General features: G+C 40.1%; 3 protein-coding genes across 3 annotated transcripts; 1 reads left to right on the plus strand and 2 right to left on the minus strand.

The window, feature by feature from the left end:
* Positions 1-4876: 4876 nt before the first annotated feature.
* LOC122617744 (protein terminus-like) lies at positions 4877-6148 on the plus strand. The gene has a single exon (XM_043793719.1). The coding sequence runs from the start codon at positions 4877-4879 to the stop codon at positions 6146-6148; it is 1272 nt and encodes a 423-aa protein (XP_043649654.1).
* Positions 6149-9144: 2996 nt separating this feature from the next.
* LOC122617400 (protein terminus) lies at positions 9145-10842 on the minus strand. Its single transcript, XM_043793249.1, has one exon. It carries the CDS (start codon positions 10414-10416, stop codon positions 9145-9147), a length of 1272 nt encoding a protein of 423 aa, XP_043649184.1. The 5' UTR covers positions 10417-10842.
* A 12753-nt stretch (positions 10843-23595) lies between these two features.
* On the minus strand, positions 23596-25174 carry LOC122616104 (somatostatin receptor type 5). Its single transcript, XM_043791403.1, has 3 exons — positions 24281-25174; positions 24171-24218; positions 23596-24105 (listed from the first exon to the last, which is right to left on the minus strand). The coding sequence occupies exons 1-3, from the start codon at positions 25172-25174 to the stop codon at positions 23596-23598; spliced, it is 1452 nt and encodes a 483-aa protein (XP_043647338.1).
* Between the last annotated feature and the right edge of the window lie 2548 nt (positions 25175-27722).

Here is a 27722-nt window from a genome sequence, read left to right on the forward strand (position 1 = left end):
GAATATAGTCTTATAAAGGAGAAAGTGTGATAATGAATAACCGATATCAAGAACCTGTTGTGTGAAGAGTGTGTAAAAGCTTCATATATTTTTTGTATACTTAGAATCATTATTATCTTGATTGCCTTTCGGTGATATATTTCCAAAGCAAACATGTGGTGCTTTCGTACTGGGGCCAACTTTTAATGTGTCTACCATAAACAATTGGAATGGCTCGAGTGCCATATATGTTATGTTCGACTGAATTATAATGACGTGACACTTAAACCATAAAAATGGCAAATTTACACTTGTGTTCTTCTGCGTTTGGGAGTGTGTCCAATGAATGGATGGATTTATACGACCTCTGCGTGTGTCTGAGCTCTTGGAGCTGATTCTCATTCCCGTTCGCATTCGGAATCAGATTCTTGGGCCGCAGCTGGCTGCCTTTGTCTTTGTCTGCCTCGATTTTCGTTGCAATCAATTCCCCTTGAGTAAACAAATCACTTAGGGTTTCAGTCTGAGTCGAGATGAGCTGACGTATGACTGCCAGACCGTGGAAAATCAAATGTACAAGCATGTGATAATCATATGCGGATTAAAATGCTTTTGCCGAACAATCTTTGGCATTAAAAAGCAATTTATGCTAATAACATCCATTTGACGAGTCCTCAATTTGGTATTTGTTTGCTGTCTTGTTTTCAGGATATCCCTCCTCTCCGACATTCCCTTTATACACTCACATACTCGTACGTTGTAATCCCAACCTTAATCACATATAAGGCCTGGCAAAAATTAATTTTCATCTTTGGCTTTTGATTGCCTGGCCTGTTTTGTAGCGCTCTATTTGGATTTGATTTCGACATTTTCATTCATTCATATTTACGGGTATTAAAATGTATACATTCGCATGGATGGCTTACTATACATTTATGGTATCCCATCCGTTGATCTGCGCCACTGCACGCAATCTGTATTCATGAAAACGAAGCTGGAGAATTTCCGTGGTTGGCTGGACTTGTTGTCCATTCGGCTATTGTGGAAAATGAAAAAGCTCTCCGCATTACAACCAGAAGTTGTTGTATTAAAATTAACTATGATACGGCATGTACCGGAAAATCTTTTATTTAGCTGATATAAAAAAACCAGCAGAAAAACATAGCGTAACATAATTTCTTTAGCACAAACATATTCCGTAATTTTTAAGCAGCTTACACGGAAACTGTTGGATTGAATCTCTTGATTTAAATCAATGAAAAGCTTGTTCACTGAGAACTCACTTACTGCAATCCCGAGCAATTGTCCCGACTTGCACCCCCAACAAACCAGACAAAATAATCATTTGAATTCGAGCATTTCAAGGTTAAGCACTGCCAAGTCTGCCAAGTCGCGATTGATGTTAAACCTTATCTTCTCTGTCATTCATACGATTCACATACGATTCACACGCGATTCCCTCCTCCAATCCTCCAGTCCATTGTTCCTTCGCAGTCAGGCAGAAGAACCTGGAAGATTGGGACCTGGCTCCTTGCTTAAATGATTATTTTTATATTAAAGCAGGAGCTGCTTTGCTGGCCGAAAATCCTTTGCGTTTGGCACTAACACTGAAAGGTATTTCTGATACTTATTAACTATATCAACATATACAACATACAAACATACACTTATGAATTAACAATGTGTTGGAGATAACTATTTTTATTTTATTTCACGTGTGCAGGAATTATTATATAATATTATCATATATTATTATAATATTATTATTTAACAAATTCCTAACACTTTTCCTACATTTATTCACAATTTGAAGATGGTTTTTTCCAGTGCACAATATCCCAGAGTGTGCGGTAAGCATTTATTGTGTAGGAAAACTGTTTTCATTGTGTATAACAATTGATTTCGATTTCAACTGTGGATGTGCGCTCGCCTTTGAATGGCAACTGAGAAACGAGTATGTGAAAATGGAAATAGAATGAAATACCCGCCCCATCGTCTGGGAGGAGGTGCCACTACTCATCTGAAGTCTGCATTTTGCGAGGCGCTTCATTTACTTTATATCTTTTGTCTGCTCCTTATGTGCACATGGCAACAATTTGAATGAGCTGGTGTAGTCTTATTTGCCTCTTTTTGGGGTAGCTGCATTTTTATGGTTCTACATCAAATGTTTCTGACTGTTCTATTATTTATTGTATATTGTATGGCTACTTGATGAACATTTTGCCGAAAACGTTTTATGGGCTCACGGGCTATGGTCTATGGGCTTCCAATTCGAAGTAGGCCTCCTTTTTCCCTCCTCAAGCGGACTATCAATCATTCTACTGTGCACTTGAAATAATAACCGACCTAAATTTAATAATATACCCCAGCATTGATAGTACTCTTGTTTCTAAATAGACACTCGTTTGATGTTTGAACACGAGGGAATCCTTTAAAATGCGAGGACTTATGGTGGCATACTTTTAGTAACCCTTATAAGTGATTTCACCATTAAATTCAATGTATTATTGCCACTGCTGAAAGAAATAGTGAACCATTTTTCGAGGTGCAACGTTCGCAGACATTTATGAAGTGTCTACAAAGTGTTTTAGCCTCCGGTCTCGACCAAATCCACTTGTCACAACCTGTTGGTCCATCGTTTATTGTACACTGGCTGCTCAAAATGGCGGAACTAATGTGCCGCCGTATTTGAATTATTATTACAAGGCTTTGGGATCGGGGAGTGGCGGCTATAATGAGTCACAAACACACACAAAGTGCAAGGAATGGCCCCGCGTAAATTGCGTATGATTTATATACTTTGGCTTGGCCGGCGATTTTGACGAGGGACGGCATGTCATTTCACTTTGTAATTTATAACCGAAACATAACCGAGAACGAAAAATCGATTTGCGATATGCGATCCGACAGTCTAGGCGTTGTGAGAAATGGCCTTAAAGCTAAGGTCCTGTTTGGCCGACCATATTCTGCACTTGCTGTCCTGCCGATTGCCGTCTGGGCTATCAAAACAATGACCAATGTCTGGCCGAAAGTCAGTTGAGCAGTTTTTTGAGACAGTTTTTTACACGGCTCTGAATACTCTTACTACTTAGTATATATAGGCTCAAGACAACCCAACACTTCAGTGCATAAATAAATTAAAATATAAGGGTTTTGGCGATATTCTTTCGACGAAATCTTCTAACATTGAATCATAACTCTCTTCATTTGTTCTTTTCTCAGTCAAAAGAAGTCGGCGGTCTTCAGAGTATCAAGTCCTTTGTTTGGCATTTTAAATGGCGATCTGACTATGCGTTGCCATAAAACTTGTACCAAATTTGCCGTGTAAAGTATTGGACTTCTGGCGATAATTGAGTTGTTTGTCTTTGCCACTGCTCCATGAATTATGGATGCCCCCTGAAACGCATTCCTATCCTGGCGAGTCCTGGACTTCTTGTTGCGTGCTGAATTTAAAATGGGACCGCATTCCTGGGATACTTGTTGTGTGCCTCGTTGGTTATCCAATCGACATTGGTCGTCGTCCTGGAGCACTTCCAGACCAATTTGCAGGATCCCTCGTCTGGCATTGTGTCCTGTGTAGCCACGCGCCGTTCTAATTTTCCACATAATCCAATTTTCACGTGTTGACTTACGTGTTGTGACACTTGAGTTTGGTCCTCGGGGAAATGTATTCTGGTGCAGACTTGATATAGTAAATGCTGTCTGCAGTCCTGTAACGTTCAGATACTTTTTTAAAGATTTTAAATCCTTTGTCCTGACAAATAAATTTGGTAGATCATACTCTTGTAAAAACCAAAACATATTGACAGTTACTCTTTTCAAGTTTTTATGTATCCATTATACACACATCTACACATCAGTTTATGTCTGTATAATCATGAAATACATTTTATCGGGTTAAATAACATTCTTGACGTGTATATTTGTAAAAACATTATGTTGTTTTGCTGTTATATTATTTAGCATAATAACATAATTAACAATTATGACCAAAACCGTTTTACACAAATGTTTTATCCAATTACACTACTTTAAAACCATTGGCTAATAAGAAAGCAATTTCATTAGGTTTTTGATTATTACATCTATCTGGATATTTTTTGTTGGCTCTTTGCCACTCAAATATTATTGCATAAAGTGGCTTGAGTTGGCTTGTGTTAATAATTTGAGGAAAGGTTTTTGTTTAACTTGTTTTTGTTGTGATTTTTTGCGCTTCTTTTTCATGGAAAAGCAGAAAGGGTAATTGGAAAATTGTTCACACATTATTGTCAAAGCCAATCCAGTTAAACAAGTGAAAGCCGGCTAAGGGTTATTACTCAAAACTTAATTGTACTGAGTTAAGTAGTATTAAACCGCTAAGTAAAATGCCTACGATACTTGATTCTTATTTGATGATATTATATACATATATATGTAGCTATATTTTGGGATAATACAGAATGTCTGCATCTAACCATTAACGCGAGAGGTCTCAATATCTGAGATTATTGGAAATGTGTGTGCCTGGAAAAACTATCGCTGCTAAAAACAGATTATACCTAATAACCCGTAGTAAGTTTATGACCGCGCAGCTGCTGTTATACTCGATGATTAGAACAACTTAGCCCATAATTATATGACGGATTAGGTAAAGGGGAAATCCAGATGCAGATGTTGTCCCATGAAAGGATATACCTGCACGGACTACCTGTTACCCTGTAGTACTAGTTTGCATAAAAGCTAGGCCGGCGAAGAGAAGGACATCAGTCAGCAACTGAATTCTGTCATAGACACATCTCAGTGCAATTAGAGCAATTTAGAGAGTTATAATCTTTTGCCTCTAAAATCAATCAATCGTGCCAAAGAGCTATATCATCACTTCACCTTCAGTCTAAGAAACCAGAGGTTCCATATCGCAATCATGTTCGACGAGCCCATCTCCAGCTTCGTGTTCACCAACGAGGAGACCACGCAGACCTTCCACCACCAGTGGTTTGCCCAGGGCCAGTTACACGAATGTGCCACCTGCTACAGCTCCATCGACGCAGATGAGCCGCCCTCCCAGCATTGGCTTCGTGGAGGAGAAGCCTCACAGGGCCTCCAGCTCACAAAGCAGCAGCAGGCCGTCCTGGACATTATCGAGGCCCGCCAGATCGAGACCTTCTTCTTCTGCGACGAGAGCTCCAAGGACAAGCTGGAACACTTCATGGGGGAGACCTGTGCAAGAGGGATCCCCGAGCTTCTCCGCTGGATGTTCCAGAACAACACCGTGGCCGTGGAGTTCAATCTGGCCTGCTATGTGAACGCCATGGACCAGGTGCTGATCTTCCAGAGCGGCTCGCTGAGGGTGGACCACCACTACGACGTAGACGAATCCGTGGGCGTGGTCTACGAGATGCTGATGCAGAGGATCGAAAACTACCTCAACTGCAGCAGCGAGTACGGAATGGCAGAGTGCAGCATCACCAGGCTGAAGGTTCAGGTGAAGAGGATTAGGGTGGATGCGGAGGACTCGACCTCCTTCCCTCTACCCCTGCAACTGCAGGAGGAGGAGGGGCTGACCACCACTGCCGGCTGCTCCACCAGCGAGTCAGAGCTTGCCAGTCTGCGCTCCGCCTACCTGAAGCACTTCCGGGAGTGCAACGGATACTTCCCGCCCAACATGCGCGTCAATCTCTACGGACTGCAGCAGTGCAAGACCACCAAGGAGCTGTATGTGGTGCCCTACCATATCAGCGAAACCCTCCAGCAGCTGCCCAACAAGAACTTCCTCATCCTCAACAACATCATGGGTCAGTTCCAGCGGCTCCACGAGCTCTCCACCCCAGTCAATTCCATCGAAAGGGACCAGACCAGCTCGCCGCTGAAGGAACTGCACTGCCGGAGGTGTCGCACCCAGTTCTCGCGACGCAGCAAACTGCACATCCACCAGAAGCTGCGCTGCGGCCAGGACTTCTCAGTGGACAGCATGCACGCGGACATCGTGGAGATCTACGAGCAGTGCCTGCCCATCTCGAGGAGCGTCTTCCAGCACGCCTGCTACGGCATCACCAAGCCCAAGACCGTGATGCGGAAGGGTCAGTTTGTGCCCATCGAGTGCGACTGGCGCAGCGAGAGCTCCGTGAAGGTCCAGCACGGCCCGTGTGTCGTCATCAGCAACGCCCAGCACAGTAGTCCTTGTAAATTTTATTAAATAAACGATATCTTTTAAGCTCCAACTTAATTCTTTTTTTCCTACCATGGGGGGTAATCAACGAAACAATTCTTAAACTCAAGTAGATTGAAATTGTACTCCACATAATGAAGGATACAATAATTGCTGATAACTTTTAATAATAGGTGTGAAAGATTTAGGAAATTGGAAACGACTAAGCCGTTCAAGCGCTCACAAACTATCCGTCCAAAGTTTATTTGTTTACATATTAATAAATAATTAGTATCAGGATTCCCCTGCATTTATTTCCTTCCATTAGCTTGCCCCGGATAAATTAAAGATAAATCCTCTACTTGAAATTTTCCGGCGAAATTATGTTGAAATTCCTAAAAAAAATCGATGCAAATACAAAAAAACCTTTTTGTTACAAAATCTCGGGCAATGTTAGGGACTGGGACTGAGATGTCTTGAGTAAAAAAATGAAAGTCAAAATATAGTCTAGAAATGTGTCAACCCTATCGCATAATTGATCAACATGATTGAAATGTATTATTGGTTTTGCTTTAACCATTATCCTAAAGAATGAGTGCGAAACAGAGAACATAAAATTCATTTGGGTTTGCAGCGCGCGCAACTTGCAAGTGACGGTCGCAGTTAAATGATTATATCACGTTTAAAACGAAGTATTTTTGCAATGAAACAGATTAATATTGTTAAGAAAGGTATTAACTATTATTTTTAATTATATTCATGTACTCAGCATGTTTTGTTAATTTTTAAGTATTAGTGTAAAGTGTGTCCAATTTCAGTTAACACATGCGCCAATAAAAATGCAATGCGCTGTGTCATTTTTAACGCGCCCCTCAAAAAAAAGCAGCAAATTCCGCAGTGGAGACAGGCAAATGAGTTCAATGCTTTTCGTTTAATTTCAATAGGTGGGGGTCAATCAATGATAACAGTGTGCGGTTGTTGTTGACCAATAGAGTTCACAATGGTGCAGAAGAATTAGCGACAGTGGGGCTCCTTGGAATCGAAGCAAAGCAATAGATTTCATTTTCTCACTTATAGTATATATTCCACTCGAGTGATAGAGCACAGTGGACCTTATCACCACCTGAGCTAATTGCGTGGGGCTGTAAACAAAAACAATCGTACAAAAAGCTTGATAAACTTGGCGCTACAAAATTAAAAAGAAATAAACCAGCGCGAAATCGACCTTTGAGGATGAGAGGATGCTCTCTCATCTCTCTCTAGAGACTACTATAAAAGCGCAGCATCCGATGCAGGATATTCATACAGTGACTGAACTGCAAAACCGACACAATAATAATAATCAACAAACATGGGTAAACTTTTGGTTTATACTATCTTCGTTATTTACGCTTTGATCATGGTGATGGATTTTGCTGCAGCATGCCAAGCTAATGATTCACCGGTGAGTAATCCAAATCTTTTATAAATGCATATACATATATACAGTGAGGCATTCTTATCCCCTTTGTTTTCGCAGTGTGTTGGAGCAAATGGATCGCAAGGAAACTGCTGTGGTGGCATGCATTGCCAGAAAAATAATCCAACCTGGAGAATGGGAAGGTGCTATTACAACCCTGGAAAATAAGGGAAATATTTGGATCCCACGCCCACTCTAACGCCCACAAACCGCCAAAAAGTGTTAAAATTTCTCCAGTGCACTTCCACTAGCTGAGTAACGGGTATCAGATAGTCGGAAAATCGACTTGTTTTTAATAATAGGTGTGTATTTATACGCACAGCCAAACCTATTAATATTAAATAAACCGATTTAGTCTATATGGGAGTTAGAGTGGTCGAGAGCCGGCTTATTTATTATTATTAATTATTAATAATATATGGCACTGGCGGGCTCTGGCCTCATTTTTCAAAGGTGTTGGCGTGGCAACTCTTGGCGGTTTGTGGGCGTGTCAACATTTGGAAACAATCTTGCGATGCGTCTATGTCTCTGGAACCCATACCCATACGGACATGGTCAGACTCGACTATTGATCCTGATCAAAAATATATTTATTTTTTTATTGTCGGAAAGACTTTCTTCTGCCTGTTACATACTTTTCCACGAATTTAGTATCCTCTTTTACTCCACAAGAAAATAACAAGGTATGATTTAGTAAAGATCGCACACTAAAGGAAAAAATTATTATATATTCTGTGTAAATATAACATATAAGAGGATATAAATTCCCAAGAACACGACATCACCGAAAAACATCACCGTATTAAAATTACATTTAAAACATAACTGAAAAATGTTTTTGTTTAAATAAACGAACGCCTAACAAATTAAAATATTTTGTTAATCTCCAACTCAAAATTACAAATGGCTTTATATACAATCTCTAAATAATACATTTTAAAGCGTAATTATTGTTTATGATTGAAATTCAATTACAATTTTCATAATGTAAGTCCTTATTACATAATTATTATTTTCAACAAGCACTACAAAGTTTAAATTTCAATAATAGTGTAATATAGTGGTTGAGGAATATAGTGGTTATATCTTAAATGGAAGTAGGCATTTCCAATGCTTTAAAGTATATTCCTGGTCTAATCTTTCCGTATAAACTTTGAGATCTCAAGACATCTCAGTCCCTAACATTGCCCGAGATTTTGAAAAAAAAAAGTTTTTTTTTATTTGTATGGATTTTCTAGGAATTTCAACATAATTTCGCCGGAAAATTTCAAGTAGAGGATTTATCTTTAATTTATCCGGGTCAAGCTAATGGAAGGAAATAAATGCAGGGGAATCCTGATACTCATTATTTAGTAATATGTAAACAAATAAACTTTGGACGGATAGTTTGTGAGCGCTTGAACGGCTTAGTCGTTTCCAATTTCCTAAATCTTTCACACCTATTATTAAAAGTTATCAGCAATTATTGTATCCTTCATTATGTGGAGTACAATTTCAATCTACTTGAGTTTAAGAATTGTTTCGTTGATTACCCCCCATGGTAGGAAAAAAAGAATTAAGTTGGAGCTTAAAAGATATCGTTTATTTAATAAAATTTACAAGGACTACTGTGCTGGGCGTTGCTGATGACGACACACGGGCCGTGCTGGACCTTCACGGAGCTCTCGCTGCGCCAGTCGCACTCGATGGGCACAAACTGACCCTTCCGCATCACGGTCTTGGGCTTGGTGATGCCGTAGCAGGCGTGCTGGAAGACGCTCCTCGAGATGGGCAGGCACTGCTCGTAGATCTCCACGATGTCCGCGTGCATGCTGTCCACTGAGAAGTCCTGGCCGCAGCGCAGCTTCTGGTGGATGTGCAGTTTGCTGCGTCGCGAGAACTGGGTGCGACACCTCCGGCAGTGCAGTTCCTTCAGCGGCGAGCTGGTCTGGTCCCTTTCGATGGAATTGACTGGGGTGGAGAGCTCGTGGAGCCGCTGGAACTGACCCATGATGTTGTTGAGGATGAGGAAGTTCTTGTTGGGCAGCTGCTGGAGGGTTTCGCTGATATGGTAGGGCACCACATACAGCTCCTTGGTGGTCTTGCACTGCTGCAGACCGTAGAGATTAACGCGCATGTTGGGCGGGAAGTAGCCGTTGCACTCGCGGAAGTGCTTCAGGTAGGCGGAGCGCAGGCTGGCAAGCTCCGACTCGCTGGTGGAGCACCCGGTAGTGGTGGTCAGTCCCTCCTCCTCCTGCAGCTGCAGGGGTAGAGGGAAGGAGGTCGAGTCCTCCGCATCCACCCTAATCCTCTTCACCTGAACCTTCAGCCTGGTGATGCTGCACTCTGCCATTCCGTACTCGCTGCTGCAGTTGAGGTAGTTTTCGATCCTCTGCATCAGCATCTCGTAGACCACGCCCACGGATTCGTCTACGTCGTAGTGGTGGTCCACCCTCAGCGAGCCGCTCTGGAAGATCAGCACCTGGTCCATGGCGTTCACATAGCAGGCCAGATTGAACTCCACGGCCACGGTGTTGTTCTGGAACATCCAGCGGAGAAGCTCGGGGATCCCTCTTGCACAGGTCTCCCCCATGAAGTGTTCCAGCTTGTCCTTGGAGCTCTCGTCGCAGAAGAAGAAGGTCTCGATCTGGCGGGCCTCGATAATGTCTAGGACGGCCTGCTGCTGCTTTGTGAGCTGGAGGCCCTGTGAAGCTTCTCCTCCACGAAGCCAATGCTGGGAGGGCGGCTCATCTGCGTCGATGGAGCTGTAGCAGGTGGCACATTCGTGTAACTGGCCCTGGGCAAACCACTGGTGGTGGAAGGTCTGCGTGGTCTCCTCGTTGGTGAACACGAAGCTGGAGATGGGCTCGTCGAACATGGTTGCGATATGGAACTTCTGGTTTCGAAAATTCAAGTTGGAGTGATGGTGGATATAGTTTTTGGTACGATTGACCGTTTTTAGGCACAAAAGATTGTAACTCTTTAAAATTGCTCTAAATGCACTGAGATGTGTCTATGACAGGATTCAGTTGCTGACTGATGTCCTTCTCTTCGACGACCTGGTTTATATACAAATTGAAGTTCGAGGGTAGCAGGTAGTCTGCACTTATACCTGTCGCAGGTATATTCCTTGGTGGGCGAACATCTGCTTTTGGATTTACCTAATCCCTGATCTCTTTATGGGTCTTTAAGGACTTCTATAAAGTTTACCAGGGCTGATTAGGAACTCTCGAATTTTGTTCCTTATTGCTGCAAAATTTCAAAACCAGGCAAATTATGTGTAATTCCACCAAACCCCGTAATACAATCCATTTATGGCAGTGACATATGTGACAAAGCCTTTTAGTATTAGCTATTTAGAAAGAAATATAGAGCCCAGTTCTATTGTCCCATAAATATACGAATAAGAATATGTCAACCTAACCCACTTTAAATAACTAACTTAGGTCAAGCTTCGTGCCTTTCAAATTAGTTCTCTGTATATCTTTGTCCCTCTATTCATTAATTTTAACTAGTTAAAGCTGCCTCGGAAAAAAGCATCTTCCACTCACTAAAGTGACCGAAGGCAAAAAGATCAACCAATAGACAGAGAGAGTAAACAAACGGCGCCACCACCGCGTGCAATTTGCAGCAGTCAAACGCAGGGCGCACCGTACGGTGGAGCCCACCCACTCCCAGTCACTCCCACCGTTTTGAGCCTTGGCATCGTGGCCGTTGTCTCCGCTGTAAAACCAATGCACAATGGCCAGCGGAGGAAAAGGACACTGGACACTGGACAATGGCCACCTCGTGGCAAGTGACGCGACAATGGCGACGGCGATGTCCTGGATCCACAGGATCTGGGCTCTGGAGCCAGTTCCACTGCAGTCGCTTAATTTCCGTTTCCGCTTTTCACGCTTCATTGTCCGCTTTGGCTTAGGTTCTGGTTTTGGTTTCGGTTTCGGGTGTGGCTTCCTTCTCACTGAGTTTTCTGTACTCAGTGCTATTTAAAGCCTCTTCTCAGTGAAATATGCTTGCAAATTAACAATGGCAATTAGAAGGTGCTTCATGAGAAAGTGGACAATAATTATTTAACCGAGTCTTACTTTTTTCGTTTATCTAGCTTTCGTTGCTCTGAATTTGTAGATATAATATATCATATTATAGGCCAACAATCATGGAAACCTATTTCTTATTTTAATCAAGAGGAAATAATGCCAATGGAAGCTGAAAACAATAAATTTGTCTGCCATTTGGATTTCAAGTGCTTGCTGTTCTTTTTCTCTCTTTTGAAGTTTGTGTATTTATTTAGCTCAAATATCACTGAATAAATGCCAATTAGTTTTCTTTGAGACTAATTTGTTTTCAATGCTCTTTTACTACTGGATTGCATTTAATGAAAATTGGACTCCGGGGAATTCAGAAAACAAAAATTGTAAGGTTAAATGTCCAATATAGAAAGTTTATAGGGTCCACAAAAATGTATTACTTTTGTAAATGAGTATATCATTATCAAAATACCAGGTTATTAAAAAAAACAATTTTAGTGTTAAAAGTCACGAATAGACATGCTATAGGGTTTAAAAATATTTTAATATTTTCGTAAATTTTTAAAATAATTAGTTAGTATATATCTCTTTCTTTATACAGCAGTTGACAAAAGGTTTTCTCAAGATGTACATAGATATGGAAATAAGACATTTTAAACTTCTGAGAGCACCCTATAAATCTCTCTTGTACTTTGTTGCGCATTGTCAACTTTTCAGCTTTTATTTGCTTTCCTATTTTTGTGTGTTTATTTTTTGCAGCTTGGGCATTTGGCTGGCTGGCATGTAAACAGTGCCACAGAGCACAGAGCCACAGTGAGGACAAAAACTTAATTAAGTCCAATGCAGAACGAGGGGCTCCCGGCTGAGTTGGTGGCCAAAATGCAGTGAGCCGGGAGGAAGTATGGCAAAATGGATTGCCACACGTAAATAAAAATTGCCGCAAAGTTGCAACCGAAGTGGTGACTTCAACTGACACCGATGCCATCGCAGTGGGGCAGACAGCCATTCGCACCCATCAGGTTAGCACTCAAAATCAAATCAAAGACCGACTGTAAAAATGTTGTTTGCGCTGCAAAGTGTGAAACCGAAAGCGAAATGACAGTCGGGCATTCAACCGGACACCCAGACACCAGGACACCAGGACTCCCGGATGCACATCGTATAAATGACGGAGTCCGCATATACTCGCATGTGCATCTATGCCGTATACATATATCGACCCGGACTCACACCATGCGTATCCGGGTCATACAAATTTCAACCTGCAGCCTGGCCATTGCATCCACATGCCTTCATACTCGCTGCTCGTCCAGTGAAAGCCTTCTGGGCATGCTGCTTAAAAGCTCAGGCAAGGGTCGTCTAATGGATGCGCCAGGACACCTGCCTGGCCCCGAGTTTGAGGTCCTGGCGACTCGGCAAATCCTGCAAAATTGAGCAGGATGAAATCTGTGCATTCTGTCTATCTGAGTCTTCCTGTCCCACCTCCCACGCCATCTCCATGGCAGTGTGTTGACATTTTGCGAGATTTACTCATCTTTTTCATCTAGCCCAGCTCCGTTTTAGAGCTCACTGAGGACAGGATCTGAATCAAGTGTCCTGTACACATATTGAGCTTTTGATAGTTTGCTTTCTTCCCAAAACGTTCACACATTTTCACAGAAGAAGAGACAAATTCGTGTGGCTAGGCCATGAATAATGCTAATTGAGTCATAAACTGTTGAGCCAAATTTCTAGAATATTTGAATTGCGTATTTGCTTTGGTCAGTTTCATTTTAACTATTTGTTAGGAAACGAAATTTTAGCTACAATTTTAAAATACAGTTGTATAAAACTTTCTAGCAGAAGCAACTTTAAAAATGGTTTGGAATATTATTTAATTTCATTGAAATACTTCGGAGATGCAAAAACTACACAAATTTGGCGAAGGAAAACTTTTATACGATTTTTGATGGCTGGTTTCTAGGAATTCCAAACTTCTGTTAAAAGTGAAATCATACTTTTCCGACATTTTCTTAAGCTTGGTGCAGAAAAAGATTTCCTTAATTTCAAGTAACCCCAGTTACTACGTTTTCAACTGGTTCTGAAAAGTAATTATTCTAGCGTTTAACTTCAGTTAACAGATCTTATTTAACGTGGTCCCATTTCAATTTCATATAATTTTTTTGAGCGAAAACTTTTCCACTTTATTCAGAGCGGGCCTATAAGGGAAATGCGAGGGCAAGAAATGTGTAACTCGGTTGCAATTTATGTTAAAATCCGCATATTCATGCAGCCAACAAAAAGAAAAGCGCGGAGCTCACTTCAAGTGTCTGGCTCTGATGAAAATTGCCATAAAAACTTTGGCTGTCTCAATGGCGAAAGTCGTCAACAGCGTCGTCGTCGCCAGCATGGTCGTCGTCCTTTAGCCTCCTTCGTCCTTTTGGCTAGAAATTCCCACAGACGGCGCACAGACGAAGGTAAAGTGGCAGGGGAAGGTACGGAATATGGCTAAATCTGTGGGCGGCTCTGGGGATTTGAGGTGTCGACTGGGCCACAATTTGTCAGCAAGTTCTGCTAACAACTAAATTCCACGCTTGGTTTGAGTGCAATTGCATCGCCGCACCCGCTGCATACAAATTATGCAAATTCGCCCGCCTTTTCAGCCGCCGCCGCCCCCATTGCCTTTCACTTTCTAGCTTTCTAGCTGACTGAGTGCAAGGTCAACATATTTATGCCCTTTCATTCGCCATTGCATCGGGAATGAAGCTGGGGCAACGGCTGAGCCAGCACCGCCCGTTGAGACAGCAATTAAAATGCTTTGGAACCCAGTTGGCTGCCAGTCAAAGATTGAGTCACTCGTAGTCATCATCCTTGTTTGACAGCTGCTGGATGTCATTAGATGGATACGGATACCGATGAGATGAGATGCCACTTCTGGGCTCGCATTCACTGCGAAAATGCCGTTCACAAGTCTTTGCTGCACTCGAGGGCTTTGTAAGCAAATCGCGTGGGTGGATTTTGGATTTGAGGGGCATTCATGTGTGTGCTGGAAAGGCAAGTGCTCGGCTATAAAGTGCACCCAACAAGAAATCGTTAGAACTCAACTTTGAATATAAAGAAATATTTTCTTAAATAATAAGGCATTTTAACTGAATTTTAAATGAATCAAAATAAACCAAGTGGCTTGCTTGTGTGTTTTTTTTTCTGACTCAGTAATTTTTGAATAATTATTTAAAGTATCTTTCCATTATATTTAAAAAGTACATTTACATTTAATAATTTAATGTTTTAATAATTTAAAAGTAAAGCCTAAAATTTAGTTCTATAGAATTTTAACAATATGATTTTTCTGCTGATTTTCTGAGGGAGCTATATAGCCGACCCTCATTATTGAAACCCTATTTCCAACTTGCGCTTGCATCCCATTTTCTGCATAATTTGCAGTCTTTGTAAACGAAATGAAATCTTGTGTTGACCTTGTTTTCTCGCCACATGCTTGGCTAATTAATTATGCAACATTTTGGGGGTCAGGTTACGGAGGCATATGGCTAGATGGTATGTGCTGGATTTATATTTAATTTATTGCATTTAATTGAAATGCATTTCGTATGAGTTGGTGAGCATCTGCCAACATGTTTTCATTGTTTTCTGTTTGTTGCTTAGCTGATAAAGTTGTCTGCACTTATGGCTGGGTGTTTAATTATTTTGCAGATGGTTGTTTTCATGCAAATACCTGATGCATTTTGCATTCATACCTCTTTAACCAAAACTCTGTATTCTAAAAATCTCTTTGATATTTTCACAAGCTTTTGCACCAACTTCTCTCTTCTTGCTAGCACCAACAAATTTGAATCATTAATTTTCAGTAACGTTGAACATCTTGTCTTAGTTTTGCGTCCATCTTTTTTGTCTTCATCATCATTTTTAGCTCATTGTAAATCACTTTAGCTGCTCGTTTGAATTTTTTCGCATAAAAAACCCATTGATTACTTTATCTCGAGTTGCTTTTCATTTGCTCACTGTTTGAGCAGCGTAGCTCCTTCATCCGGTTTCCGACTTCCTCTTCGGCGAGCTTTCAGCGCGATGCATTTCTTAATAAATCTTTAATCCCTCTAAGACTCGGCTTCCAATTTACCTGTGCTGCCTTTCATTTCATTTATCCTACTGCCGTGTTTTTCGACGTCTTTTTTGTGTGTTTTATTCGCTCATTAAATTGGAAAATTCGATCAATCGTAAAATTCATTTACGATTTGCACGCTCAGCAGCTGGACAGATGATGGTGAATCAAATTGGAATTGTTTGAATTTAAATTCGATTGATGCTGCTGCCTTCAGTATTCGCTGTCATTTGCACCTTTTACGATACCTTTAAAGTGGCACAATTTCTCATTAAGCGCATTCGGTGTGCTGAATACATAAAATTTAATTTTATGTGTTTTAAATTGACACACATTATTGAGTGAGATTTTATTTAAATGAAATATTAAGAGGAACTCGGTTTTAAAGAGTAAACCCGACTGTAAAATACTTGCAAAATGTTCATCGTTTAATCAATTGTTTAGATCAACTTTCGCTAATCATCTTTCACGTTGGGATAAAACATTCATTAATTAACTTACGCACTTTCGCTAGTGCAATGCATTACAGTGTTATTTCTGCAAGCATTCCGAATCCGCAATCAATTAAATGGCCCCTGGACAAGGCTCGCTTAATTCAGCAGTAAGTCACTTGATGACCTTTGACCAGTCCACATCCCTGGTAACTGGTAACTGGCTGGGTGGCTGGGTGAGTGGATGACAGGTGCTTAAGCCAAGTGCCCAGAATCACCGTCAACCTCGCTATCACTAGAATCAAGATAAACTCGCACACTTGCAGCAATCTCTCAAAATCAAAGTTCAAATTGTAGAATGCAAATTAAAACGACGACACGTAAATGGCTTTATAATTCTTTCTTAAAGCCGAAAGGGTGAGATTTCTGTGGGCAGTGATGGCGAACTCATTTTATTTTTATTTTATTATTTATTAAGTGAAGAATCCGTACATCATAATGGCGAACTCATTGCTTTTTTTGATTTCAACACCATTTTTAAAGCCTGCTTTAAGGCGCAGAGTTCTATTTTGGCTGGAATTTAAATGGAAATCAGTTATTGGAATACTCAGATGAAGTCCTTGTTTAATTGATGGTACAACTTAAACTCGCGAGTTATTTTAAGGAAGAAGTACAAGTTTATTTCAAAGGTAGCAACGTTGTCATCACTGTCTGTGGATCCTAGACAAAGAACGAGTCTGCCAACACGGCATTACACTGAATGGCGGTTCGCTTTTATTTACTTTCTGCGTAATTTCATAATTTATGCATAATAAAATGGGAGTTGAGGGCGCCTCCACTGCTCCACTGTACCGGAAGTTGGCTGTCCCCCATATTTTTTCCCCCACTGCCACTATGTTGGCTGCCATCCAACTGACATTTTTCATAACTGCTGTGGGTTTGGGCCGGGCTTACATTTTTCTGGCATTTTTTCCAGCGCCCTCTTTTCTGGCCCGCTTTGCCATTTACTAATTTAACATTTCAGCGTCCAATTAACATTTTAAGCCAAAAAGCTTTGGGGAGTTGCACGCAGAAAAAGGAAAATGCTAGTGGAAAAGCGGGGTGTGTGTGCCGTTCTAGGGTAGAAAAATGTTGATTATGAAATTTTTCAACTTACCGAATTTATTGAGGTGGGGCAGCAGAAGCCAATTGGCGAAAGATTGATTAGATAGGAATTTAATTTCGAAAAATATTTCATAGTATCTTAATGAATTCTGGCGTGTTTTGCTTCTATTTTAAAATCTTTTGTGTTAAAGTGAAGACACAGATTAATGAAGTTGGGCTTCTTATATTACAGCATGCTAACTAATTCCACTTTTTTTAAGGTTTTTACTGCATTGTTTTACAACTTTATTACTTCTTACGTTCAATTAATACATAAGTATATATTTTTGGATCTTTGAATAATTTACGGTTCAGTTCAGGCAGGGTAGATTTGGTAAGTTAGCCAGACTTTCGTTAATAAATACTTCAGTGTTTTAAGAGTATACTAGAGTGTAACACTTCCTCTTTAGTTGGCTATACCCGGAAAGTGCGTTTTTCCAAACCAGTTTGTGTGAAATCGAAATGGTGGAGCTGGCGTCGTCCATAAAAGCGGAGGCACAAATGCCAATAAGCCGCTTGGCATAACTGAGTGGTAAATAGAAAATTATGAGTGTTGAAAATTGAGTGTGTGTGTGTGTCTGTGGAGGCTTGCAACCGAAGCGGAGCTCCACTCCTGCTGCAATTTTCCGTACGTATCCTGGTAATTTTTATGCCACTGGCATCGGCGTGCACTTAGGAGTTCTGGTTCTGTTTTTAATGCAAATGCATTCCAGTGACTCTGGCACATATGCAACGTGATGTGGAAATCCATTCACCGGGGAATGTCTGATGCTTTAGCTGCATTCCAAGATATAATAGAAATGCATTTTTATTTTACGCAATTTTTCCGAATAATTTCCTGCTGCTGCTGCTCCTGTTGCTGTTGCTGCTGCTGCTCATTAAAATTGAAATGATGTTTTTTGTTTTTATCCAGCAGCTCTTCAGTCGCTCTGTGTGTTTTGCAGTCCTTTGTCGTTTGTGTTTCGCAGTCGTCCTGGATGGCAAAAAGTTCCAGTTGCCAGCGTGTTAATTTGTGCGTAAACGTTGCACTAACGAAGCGGAAGCTTTTGGCCCCACGCATAATAGAGGGTTAAGAGGCACCGGGGGTTTTTCGGGGCGAAGGTCCTGTTGGGATAGAGAGCGTAATTGAAATGGCATTTAAATGTTTCGGGGGACCTGTGTGACGGCGACGAGCGTGCATTTTCCATGCGAGGGGATGTCATTCAAAATTATGGCGGTTGATTAAAGGACGAGCGGGGGTGAAGAGCTACTGCGCGGGGGGCTTGACGGATGCGTTCCCGTGTCAAAGGTCACAGGCGTTTTGGAGCCATTAAAACGACGCCCGAGCACTTCCAGCTTTGCAGTACAACTTACTTTGAAGACTGTTGATTAATAAAAAAGTTCTTTGGGAATACCCACGTGTGCCAAATATGTAAACAATAAAATTAAATGTTTTAAAACTAAACATTTACGTAATGTTTATAGACACTTGATTTATAGGTTAGGGATTATTAAGATGGCATAAACTCTCATAGGAGTTTTATTTTAGGACGTAAACACATATACAAATAAAGGATTAATATTTATTTGGGCTTGGTGTTAATCGATATAAAAATACAGTTTACTCTTAAGCATCAGTGTCCTTTATAGTTAAATAAATCAGTTCTTCTAATATTAAACAAAACTATCTTCAAATAAATTTAATTTTAAAATATATCTTTTGTCTAATTGAGCGCATCCTTTCTAATAGAATTTCTCGTACAACCGATTAGTTGGCTTTAAATTGAATTTTTGTAATTGCCAACTCATGTTGCGTGTTTCGGGTTTCATCTGCAGGCATGGCATCCACACCGCAAAACCAATTACAATCTAGTGGGCAAATTGTGTCGAACTTCACTCTTCAATCTTGAGCCACGTGTGGAGCACGACCCCAATTTTCCGGAGACCGCAAACTTTTCGACACTGTCCACCAGGACTGGCTTGCATCTGCTTTGCAGGAGTTCCATTAGAAACTTGCTACCACACATATCAATTACACAAGTTTTAGTTAGTCGCCATCGCCATCGCCTTGCTTCTTGGTCGTGCAATCTTCCTGTAATTGTACGGAAAATGGCAACCTCAGATGTTGAGAATCTCCGGAGTGCCTGAAAGTTGTTAGCCGGCGTCTTTGGAGCGCCCAAGTTAAATGGAAATTTGCATTTCACTGGACAGCGGAGTCATAACTTGAGAAGGAGTCATAACAAAACATTTCCGTTTGAAGTCATTTTCTTCAAGTTTCACTCGTTTTATACCCTTTCTAAGTATGCTACGATAGTTCTGAAGAAAATATAATTTTTCCTCTTAGTATTAATGGTTTCTAAAAACGGAAATGATTTGAAACGAAGAACAATTATATCATGAAATAAAATTTTAATTGTTAAATGGCATAGATTTTTAGATATACTCGTAGTATTAATTATTTATTTATTATAAGTTTAGAAAGGGCAATTAATAGGTCCACAAAATAAGTTGACATCTGTTGTTGTTTGGTGTATTTTTTGTCTTGACATTTTATTGCGTCAAGTTTCCTTATTGTCATTCCATTTCCCTTACAAATAATTTCCTTGTTTCGTTCAATTTTCTGACTTAAATGCGAAAACATTGTTGTCTTACCAGTAAAAGTAGCAAGAAGGCATCCGGCGAAAGAATTTCATAAAAAACCTGAACAAAATTGGGATTCCACGGATATGGGTAGTTTGGTGGTTAAATAATTGTAAAATAATTTTGGTTTGCTATGTTCTACGTCCTGGCGTCGATATTAAATGTAGCTGTATAAACCGCAGCATTCGTAGTTTTCGTTGATGATGTGGCTTCGTTAGGGTCGAGTTTCAAAAGTTTTTAATGGTTCTACATATCAAAAGGCTGCCAAGGTCAGCCAAATGTTTTCGCACGTGGAAAAACATAAAAAAAACTAGCAGTAATTTTCCTATTGTGAGGTCTTGCCAGATGCATTTTGAGTTGGTTTAACTTTGGTTTGTTAGAAACTAAACAAATTTCATTTGCACACAAGTCATGGAAGTATTATGAATCTGTTCGTTACGATGCAACTGGCACCAATAAACAATATTTATTAAAATGATATGGGGTGGCTTAAAAATGGAATGCTGCAACATTCGTCATTGTTCGTCTTTAGTTTGTTTAATTAATGCCAAATGCTTTATACTAAATGTTCTAAAACTATGCCAATCATAGGTTAATGTTAAAGCCCTAGCTGGAACCTTTCTTTGGGGCATTCCACTTACCATTCCATATCCTCCTGGGAATTTTCGATACTGCTATCGAACCAGTCGCCCTAAGGAGGACCATTTGTCCGGGCGAGGACCTTAAGGATAATTCTGTATACGGCCAGCGCCGACGACAACAGCGAAATGCATTTACGGCGTAATCCAATCACGGCAATAATGAAATGGTAAGTGCAGACACAGGAGCCGGAGGTGGGCGGCCAAAGTGGACCATTCCCAGTTGGAGTTGCATTCGACGGCCGGAAGCAGCCAGCTGGCCAGACAAAGCTCATCCAGCCGAAAATGCAACAGATCCAGCGAGAAAGGCTCACACTACTTTCTGGGTCACGTTTTGCACTTTGTAAGGGCTTTTTCCCAGAGCGCTATTTTTGCACAACACTGAAGGAAAAATGGCTTTAAAAATACGAAAGGTTTTATTAATATTCAGATTATTCAAAATAAGCCTCATATACTTATGGAAAGAACTACGGAATTCGAGACAGTTAAATATAAAATGTATTAATATAACAAATTTTTAATTACTATTTATTTAAGGTATATTTTTTTTTCAGTGCTGTTAACTGGGATTTTTAAAAGCTCACGTTTCAGATTGCATGCTATAGCGGAGGTCCAGCCGTTTTGACCAGCGATATCCAATGTAAACTCCAATGACAATGATGGCTCCCTCTTGGCCCTGTCTGACTTTGAATTCGCGGCTCTTGCCCCTGACACTGACATCCTTGCAGGGGCTCAGATTGGTTTTACTCGGTTGAATCGATCAATGGAAAACCGAAACTGGTCCATAATCAAAGAGTTAACTGCAGACCGCAATTTCCACAATTATACTTCAATTGCATTTCGGGTAACCGCAAGATGGTGAAGGCCATGCACTCAAAACACGCAAACCAATCAACTAATTAAAGCAAATTTCTACAGCTTGCAGTTCGCCCCTTCTTAGCACAATGGCTTGTACTTTAAGTGACACAACGAAGTGAACTCTCAGCTGAAATTCAGGGATTTAAAGACCAACGGAGGCGAGGCTTTACAAAGACAGCAGTAATAATGATACAGATGCCAAGGAGGAAAGTAAAATAAACCAACCAAAACCAAACACGGAAAATTCTCACAAATTTGCACTCGAAAAGTTGCTAAGCAGTCGATTCCTTTTCACCATCTCATGGCTTGCTTAAATCCCCCAACAAACAGCTCAAAGCTCAAACGTTCTTGCCATTTATTTATTTTTTCCTTTCAATGAATTGCTTTTCCATATTTGAGTTAACATTTTCACTCCTCACCTTTCGCCTGCATTCTGCAGGTACGGGCATGGAATCCGCCCTACGGATATTTCAGAAACCATTTCGACCCAACTCTTTATGCCGGCGCGCTGAAACGCATAAATCAATGGGGAAAAGCAAGCCGGGAAAGTGGCAGAAAGCCAAGTTCCTAAACTTGATTTAATGCCGCTGCAGCTAGCAGAATACAATATATTGGCAGGTTGTTCTCCAAAGTGCGCTGGCTTAAAAGCTCTTAACTCGACTTCAGTTCAATCGCAACCAAATAAATCAGCAACAACGGCAGCACGAAAAAATACTCCTGAGGTTCACAAGATTCTAAGGTTTGTTTGCTGACAAATTAATGGTGGAAAACTAAGTTGTCAAGTCGTAGATCCTTTCAACTTAGAATGCGGACGTGAACCGAGAAAAAAATCCATTGAAATCTCTGATTAAAAATATGGTTCAATTTACTTGCATTTCACAAGCCAAAAAGTCAGACGTAAATTTATATTTCAAGTTTCAAGTAAAATTCGCGAACAAGGTTCAGCCATCTTACAAAATAAGCTTGTTTAATCAATGCAAAAATCACGGAGTCAAAAAAAACGATAAATATTCCCTAGCAGAGAAGATATTTGCGGCAAATTAACGCTTTCATTTAACTTTTGATTTATTTATCGTTTTTATTTTATTTTATCATTTGACTTGCCAATATCTATTTCCACCCACAAGCCGCAATACTATTCTAATTGGTTCGGTTATACTTTAGTTTTGCAGCAAATGTACTTATGAGTATATAAGTTCCCTTTCTAATTAATACATTTTTTTTTAATTTTCTCTAAACTTCTATTTTTACAAAATAAAAAGGCCAAAATTTAGATTCTCCATTAACCCGTAAGCCCAAAGCATTTCAATACACATACAAATATTTTATACAAACATTGCTTTATTGACTATTTTTTAAGCACATTCACCATAGAAGTATTATTTAAATACTTAGCCTAGATTACAGAATATTCAGCTTATTCCATGAGATACTGTTTGTCAAACAAACAGCTTTATATTTTTAGTATCAGATTTAATCAGTTTTTGTTTATTATATTTTATATTATATTTACAATTAAAACCTTGAATAATAATTTAATGTTGGGTCTACTTTAGTTTGCTACATTTTCAATTAGAACTCCTGCATCCTGCGTTTTCCCTCGTAGAAAAGTACGTTATTTCACATTTTACGACCATCTTGGCTGGCTGACTTACCTCTGGTTAAGCTGCTTATTTAATACAATTCCGTCTTTTGCGATTTTAGTTGCATAAATCAGCTTAATTACTTAATTGGTTAATTAGAAAATCTACTGGAGAAGCAACCATTTTTATTGTAGGTAAGTACTAAGAACAAGAATGGATTTAAATGTATCTTTATTTATTTAATGAACTTAAATATATCTTATTTTAGAGGGTTTATTGGCAGTAAAATATTTATTTAAATATTGGGTGTAACTTTATTGTTTATATAAATTATTAACTGTCAAGGCGTGTTTACGGATGTTTTTGAAAAAATCAAATTCAATAAGGAAATGTAATCCATTTGAGCCCCATCCACATTCATATATTGCTAATATATCGATGTGCGGCTGTACAGACTTCAAATCTTGTTTGAATTTCAATTCTTATCGTATTATATCTCGCTTTTTACTATGTAGACACGTAGTAATACTGCTTAGTCTTAAGTTCTTCATTTGTCTGAATAAGAAAGAGTTACAAAATCATTTAAATGCCCTATATACTTTTTTTTATCCTCCATATATATTTATATATTTATTTAAAGGAAATTCTTACTTAAGCTGGGTTACAAATCTGTTTGCTGCACCGCACCGGATCCTCTTCTCGCGGTGGTGCAAAATGCCTCCTGCTGCTCGCTCAAACATATAATCAAATTCTCCGGCGGAGCTGTCACTTTGCCGTTGGAGTTGCAGGACTTCTGTGTCCCCGTGGTTCCGGTCTTTTCCGCCGTCGTGGTCGAGGATGTGGTGGTCGATGAATTGTTGTTGCCGGCATTCAATGGCAGCAGCGGGGGCACCTGCGGATTGTTGGACAGCAGGCGCTTGGATCCGCCCCGCTTTTTACTACCCTGTTTTGTGAATACACTGGGCTCCAGCTGCAGTTGGGCGTTGATATCCTGCTTATTCATACAGGTGAAGGCCTTGAAGAAGCTCTTGCGGAAGTTCTCACTCAGGAAGGCATACAGTATGGGATTCACCGCCGAATTCGAGTACACCAGTGCTCCCAAGAGCAAGAAGATGAGTATTTCCAGTCGGGATAGGTCCCTCTGAGCGGGATTCGAGTGAATCAGGGCCACCTTGGAGATCCAGTTGGGCGAAAATGTAAATCGAAAATACATTATAATCAACTACAAATATTTACCTGAGAAATCCAGTGGGGGAGCCAACAGAGGATGTATACACTTATCACCTGTGGATGGAACAGAAAGGGGAGTCTATTAAGGATTTTTGTGATTATTTCGCCATCATTACCGTCAGAACCAGTCGGGTAACCTTCCTGTGAGCCCGCCGCTTCTCCTTGGACTTGGTGCCTGGCTTGGGACCCACCGATCGCAGCTTCCTGATAACCAGGTAGTAAAAGCTCAGGATGAAGCACAGTGGTGTGGCGAATCCCAGGAAGAATGTGTAGAGTATGAAGGTGGTGCCCGAGTGCTTCTTGTACGCATCTGGCCACATGATGTTGCAGGAGTAGTTGATCCCGTCCTCCTGCTCCACTGTGCTGGCATACAGGATCACGGGCAGCATGAGGACCGCCGAAGTTGACCAGGCAATCGCTGACACCACCTTTGCTATGTGCAGAGTGCGATATCGGGGCGAGGAAATCGGGTGGCACACGGCTATATAGCGATCTGCAGACATGATGAGCAGGAAAATGGACGAGGTGAAGGAGGTGATGGAAGTGCTCACCATGTAGGCTTTGCACATGAACTCCCCGAAACGCCAGCTGCAAATTCGCATGGTATAAAGCAGAAAGGGTATGCCAATCAGGAAACACTCATCTGCCACGGCCAGATTTAGGATATATATATTGGTGACCGTTTGCATTTTGGAAAAGCGCAGCACCACGTAGATCACCAGTGTGTTGCCAAATAAGCCAATAATGCAAACAAATCCGTAGAGCACCACGGTGAACAAGTCCGCAAAGGAATTCCGCGTGGCTATGCAATGTTCATAGGTGGGCAAATCGGTGCCATATAGGAGCTCCTCTGGCTGAATTGTGGAGCTACCGCCCATCCATCTATGGTTCAGTTCCGTGGTATATAGGCTCTCGTTCGCATTAAACCAGCTTGTGGTGTTTCCTTCTGGATCGGGTGCCATGTCCCCTTTCACAAACTGCAGGACGTCCATCATCAGCCACGTAAGCATATTTCCACCCAAGCGCTGCCCAGTTGAAATTTAATTATTTTAATCAGGTTTCCCGCGTTGTTGCTCCCCTCTCGTTATGGTCTTGCATTTCGGCGGTCCTGCAAAATACATTTTGTTATTACGCGGAAAATTTTCCTGTTATTTTAGTTGTTTGCCTGCTTGCTCAAATATTCTAAATATTAAAATGGCAACTCGCATGTTTTGCTGGCTAAAATTGATTCGCTACTAATTGAAATGTTTTTGTGCTATTCGAAAAATGTGGTATACAATTTTATATAAGCCATTGGCTAACTTAATCGAGTCAATTATGTTTTTTCCAACGCGCGTTTCTAGTTTCCTGTAACAATTTATGCTAAGTATTTAGTAAAGTCAACAGGTCTAATTTGATATTTAAAATTAATTAAAGGCTGACTGCATAATGTAAAGTCCTTTTGTTTTATGAATTTGCTTTAAAGTGCCAGTTATAAACGAATAATTTTACTTCTGTCTTAACATCTTTGAATCGTATGTACCAAATTTGTAATGTCGCTTCACATATAGATACTTTTGCAGCTCTGCCACAACTTTTACCGACTTTTTGAGAAATTCCCTCCAAAAATAAAAACTTTTCCGAAAAACAAACCTTTGAGGAATATGACGTATAAAGTAAATCGTCTGTTTTCTGTTTTTGACCTCTAAAGCTGCAACTCATTTGGCTTTCGAAAATTGAGTTACCATAAATTTGGTTTGTTTGGCGAAGGAAATTAACATTTATATTTAAATTAAATTGCTCACAGTTTGACACGTCACACAAACAAGAAACAACAACTTTTTAATATTCTGACCTCACTCGACACTTTCTGTAAATGAATTAGGCGGTAGGAAAAGCTGGGTGGCATTTATGCAAATATCAGGTGAAAATATTTGCCTTCTCGAAAGTCGAAAGACTCCAGCTATAACAGATCCCCTTGGGCAAGCATTATGAGATAGAAATTTAAGCGGATTTGTTTGTGTATGCCATGCACATCAAATATTGTTGACTGAGCCAAAACACATGTGGGGATTATTGCTTAAATTAACTTTCACCAGAATGTCCTCGTATTTGTTAAGCCAAATTAAAATCGCTGTGCGTATAAGTCAGTTTAGTTCGAAGCTATAAATCATAATTTGACTTCTGCATAGCTGACACAATTTTGGAAACTAATCCCATGGTGAAAAGTATAAAACTTGTATTCTCTGTGGGCAGTGACACGTCAAGTAAGAAACATGTTTTTAGAAATGACATGACATGTTTTTCAACTAACATAAACTTAATATAATCAATTTACGTCTACCGTAAATTCCGAATTTATTTATGTGCGCTTATTAACCTCAAATGAAATTAACTTCTTCTTGGTAATTAAATTGGTTTCAATTAAATTTTAATGCATTTTAATACAAATTCATGGCAATCAACGATTGACTCACTTGTACCTTGTATAATCATTAATAAATTTAATGTAATTTTTATTAATTATTGCTTTAATTGGTTGGTTCTCCCAACTGTTATCAATAACTCATAATTTTCCAGGATATTTTTGCAACACAAATCGTATAAGAATTTTATCATGGTCCATTGAAAATAAGTGGTTGAGTGTTGTAGACCTCAGGTGGTCAGTATTTAAGTAAATCAGATAAATTTAATAAAAAAATATCAATGTATATAATAAATGATTTATATGGGTTTCTAACTTTTAGGCGTACTTTTAACATTTATTATTTGGCTTTCCTGATACCAAAGATTGTTTTCAGTGTCGCCTGCTCTTGTTTGCTTGTTCACGGAATTAAATCCCAACCGAACGACAGGTGCAAATTCCCCGACAACATCATCGTTGACTTCTAAATTGTTGTTCGACATTTATTTGCGCTGTTGCTGTCTGCTGTCTGCGTTTTATTGTCGGTGTATGTAAGTGCAACTGTTATGTTATCGGTAAACCGCAATGGGGAGGCACAAATCGCAAGATTGCCTGGGCTCCAAGTGCCCCCAAAAGGGGCGAAATGGGGCAGCCACAGGCGCTGCAATTGTGTCCCTGCAATTCACTTGATGACAGCCGGAAGGCAGCTGAGGGAATTTGGAAAGAAGGCTGCTGACTTTCTTTTGTTCTCCAGGCTTGGAAGAGTGTGAGTCCAAATAGGGGTTCAATAATTCCCCATTTACATTTTCTAAAAGTACTTTTTAGAAATATATAAGATTCTTAGGCTTTGGAACATAAATGCACTAGCTAGGCAGTTTAAAACGTTTGGACCTCGAGTAACTTAAATTTAACTAATTTTGGCGTTGAGTTTAAAATATAAAGTAATGTTCTATCTGATTTATTTTGTTTATAAATAAGGTACAACACATTTTCATTTAATTTGATACACTTTGATTTTATTTTTAGTGTAAAAAGTAGCTTATTATGAGGTCTCGTATAAGCTTGCGGCTGCAGGTCATCCAAAGGAAGGTGACGAAGCCATCATCCGGTCCCTTGAACACATTTGTCTGCTGTCCCCTACTTTCTCCCTTACTTTCACTGTATCCCTGTGGCTT

The sequence above is a fragment of the Drosophila teissieri genome, chromosome 3L (genome assembly GCF_016746235.2).
Source record: "Drosophila teissieri strain GT53w chromosome 3L, Prin_Dtei_1.1, whole genome shotgun sequence".
In the NCBI taxonomy this organism is placed as follows: Eukaryota; Metazoa; Arthropoda; class Insecta; order Diptera; family Drosophilidae; genus Drosophila; species Drosophila teissieri.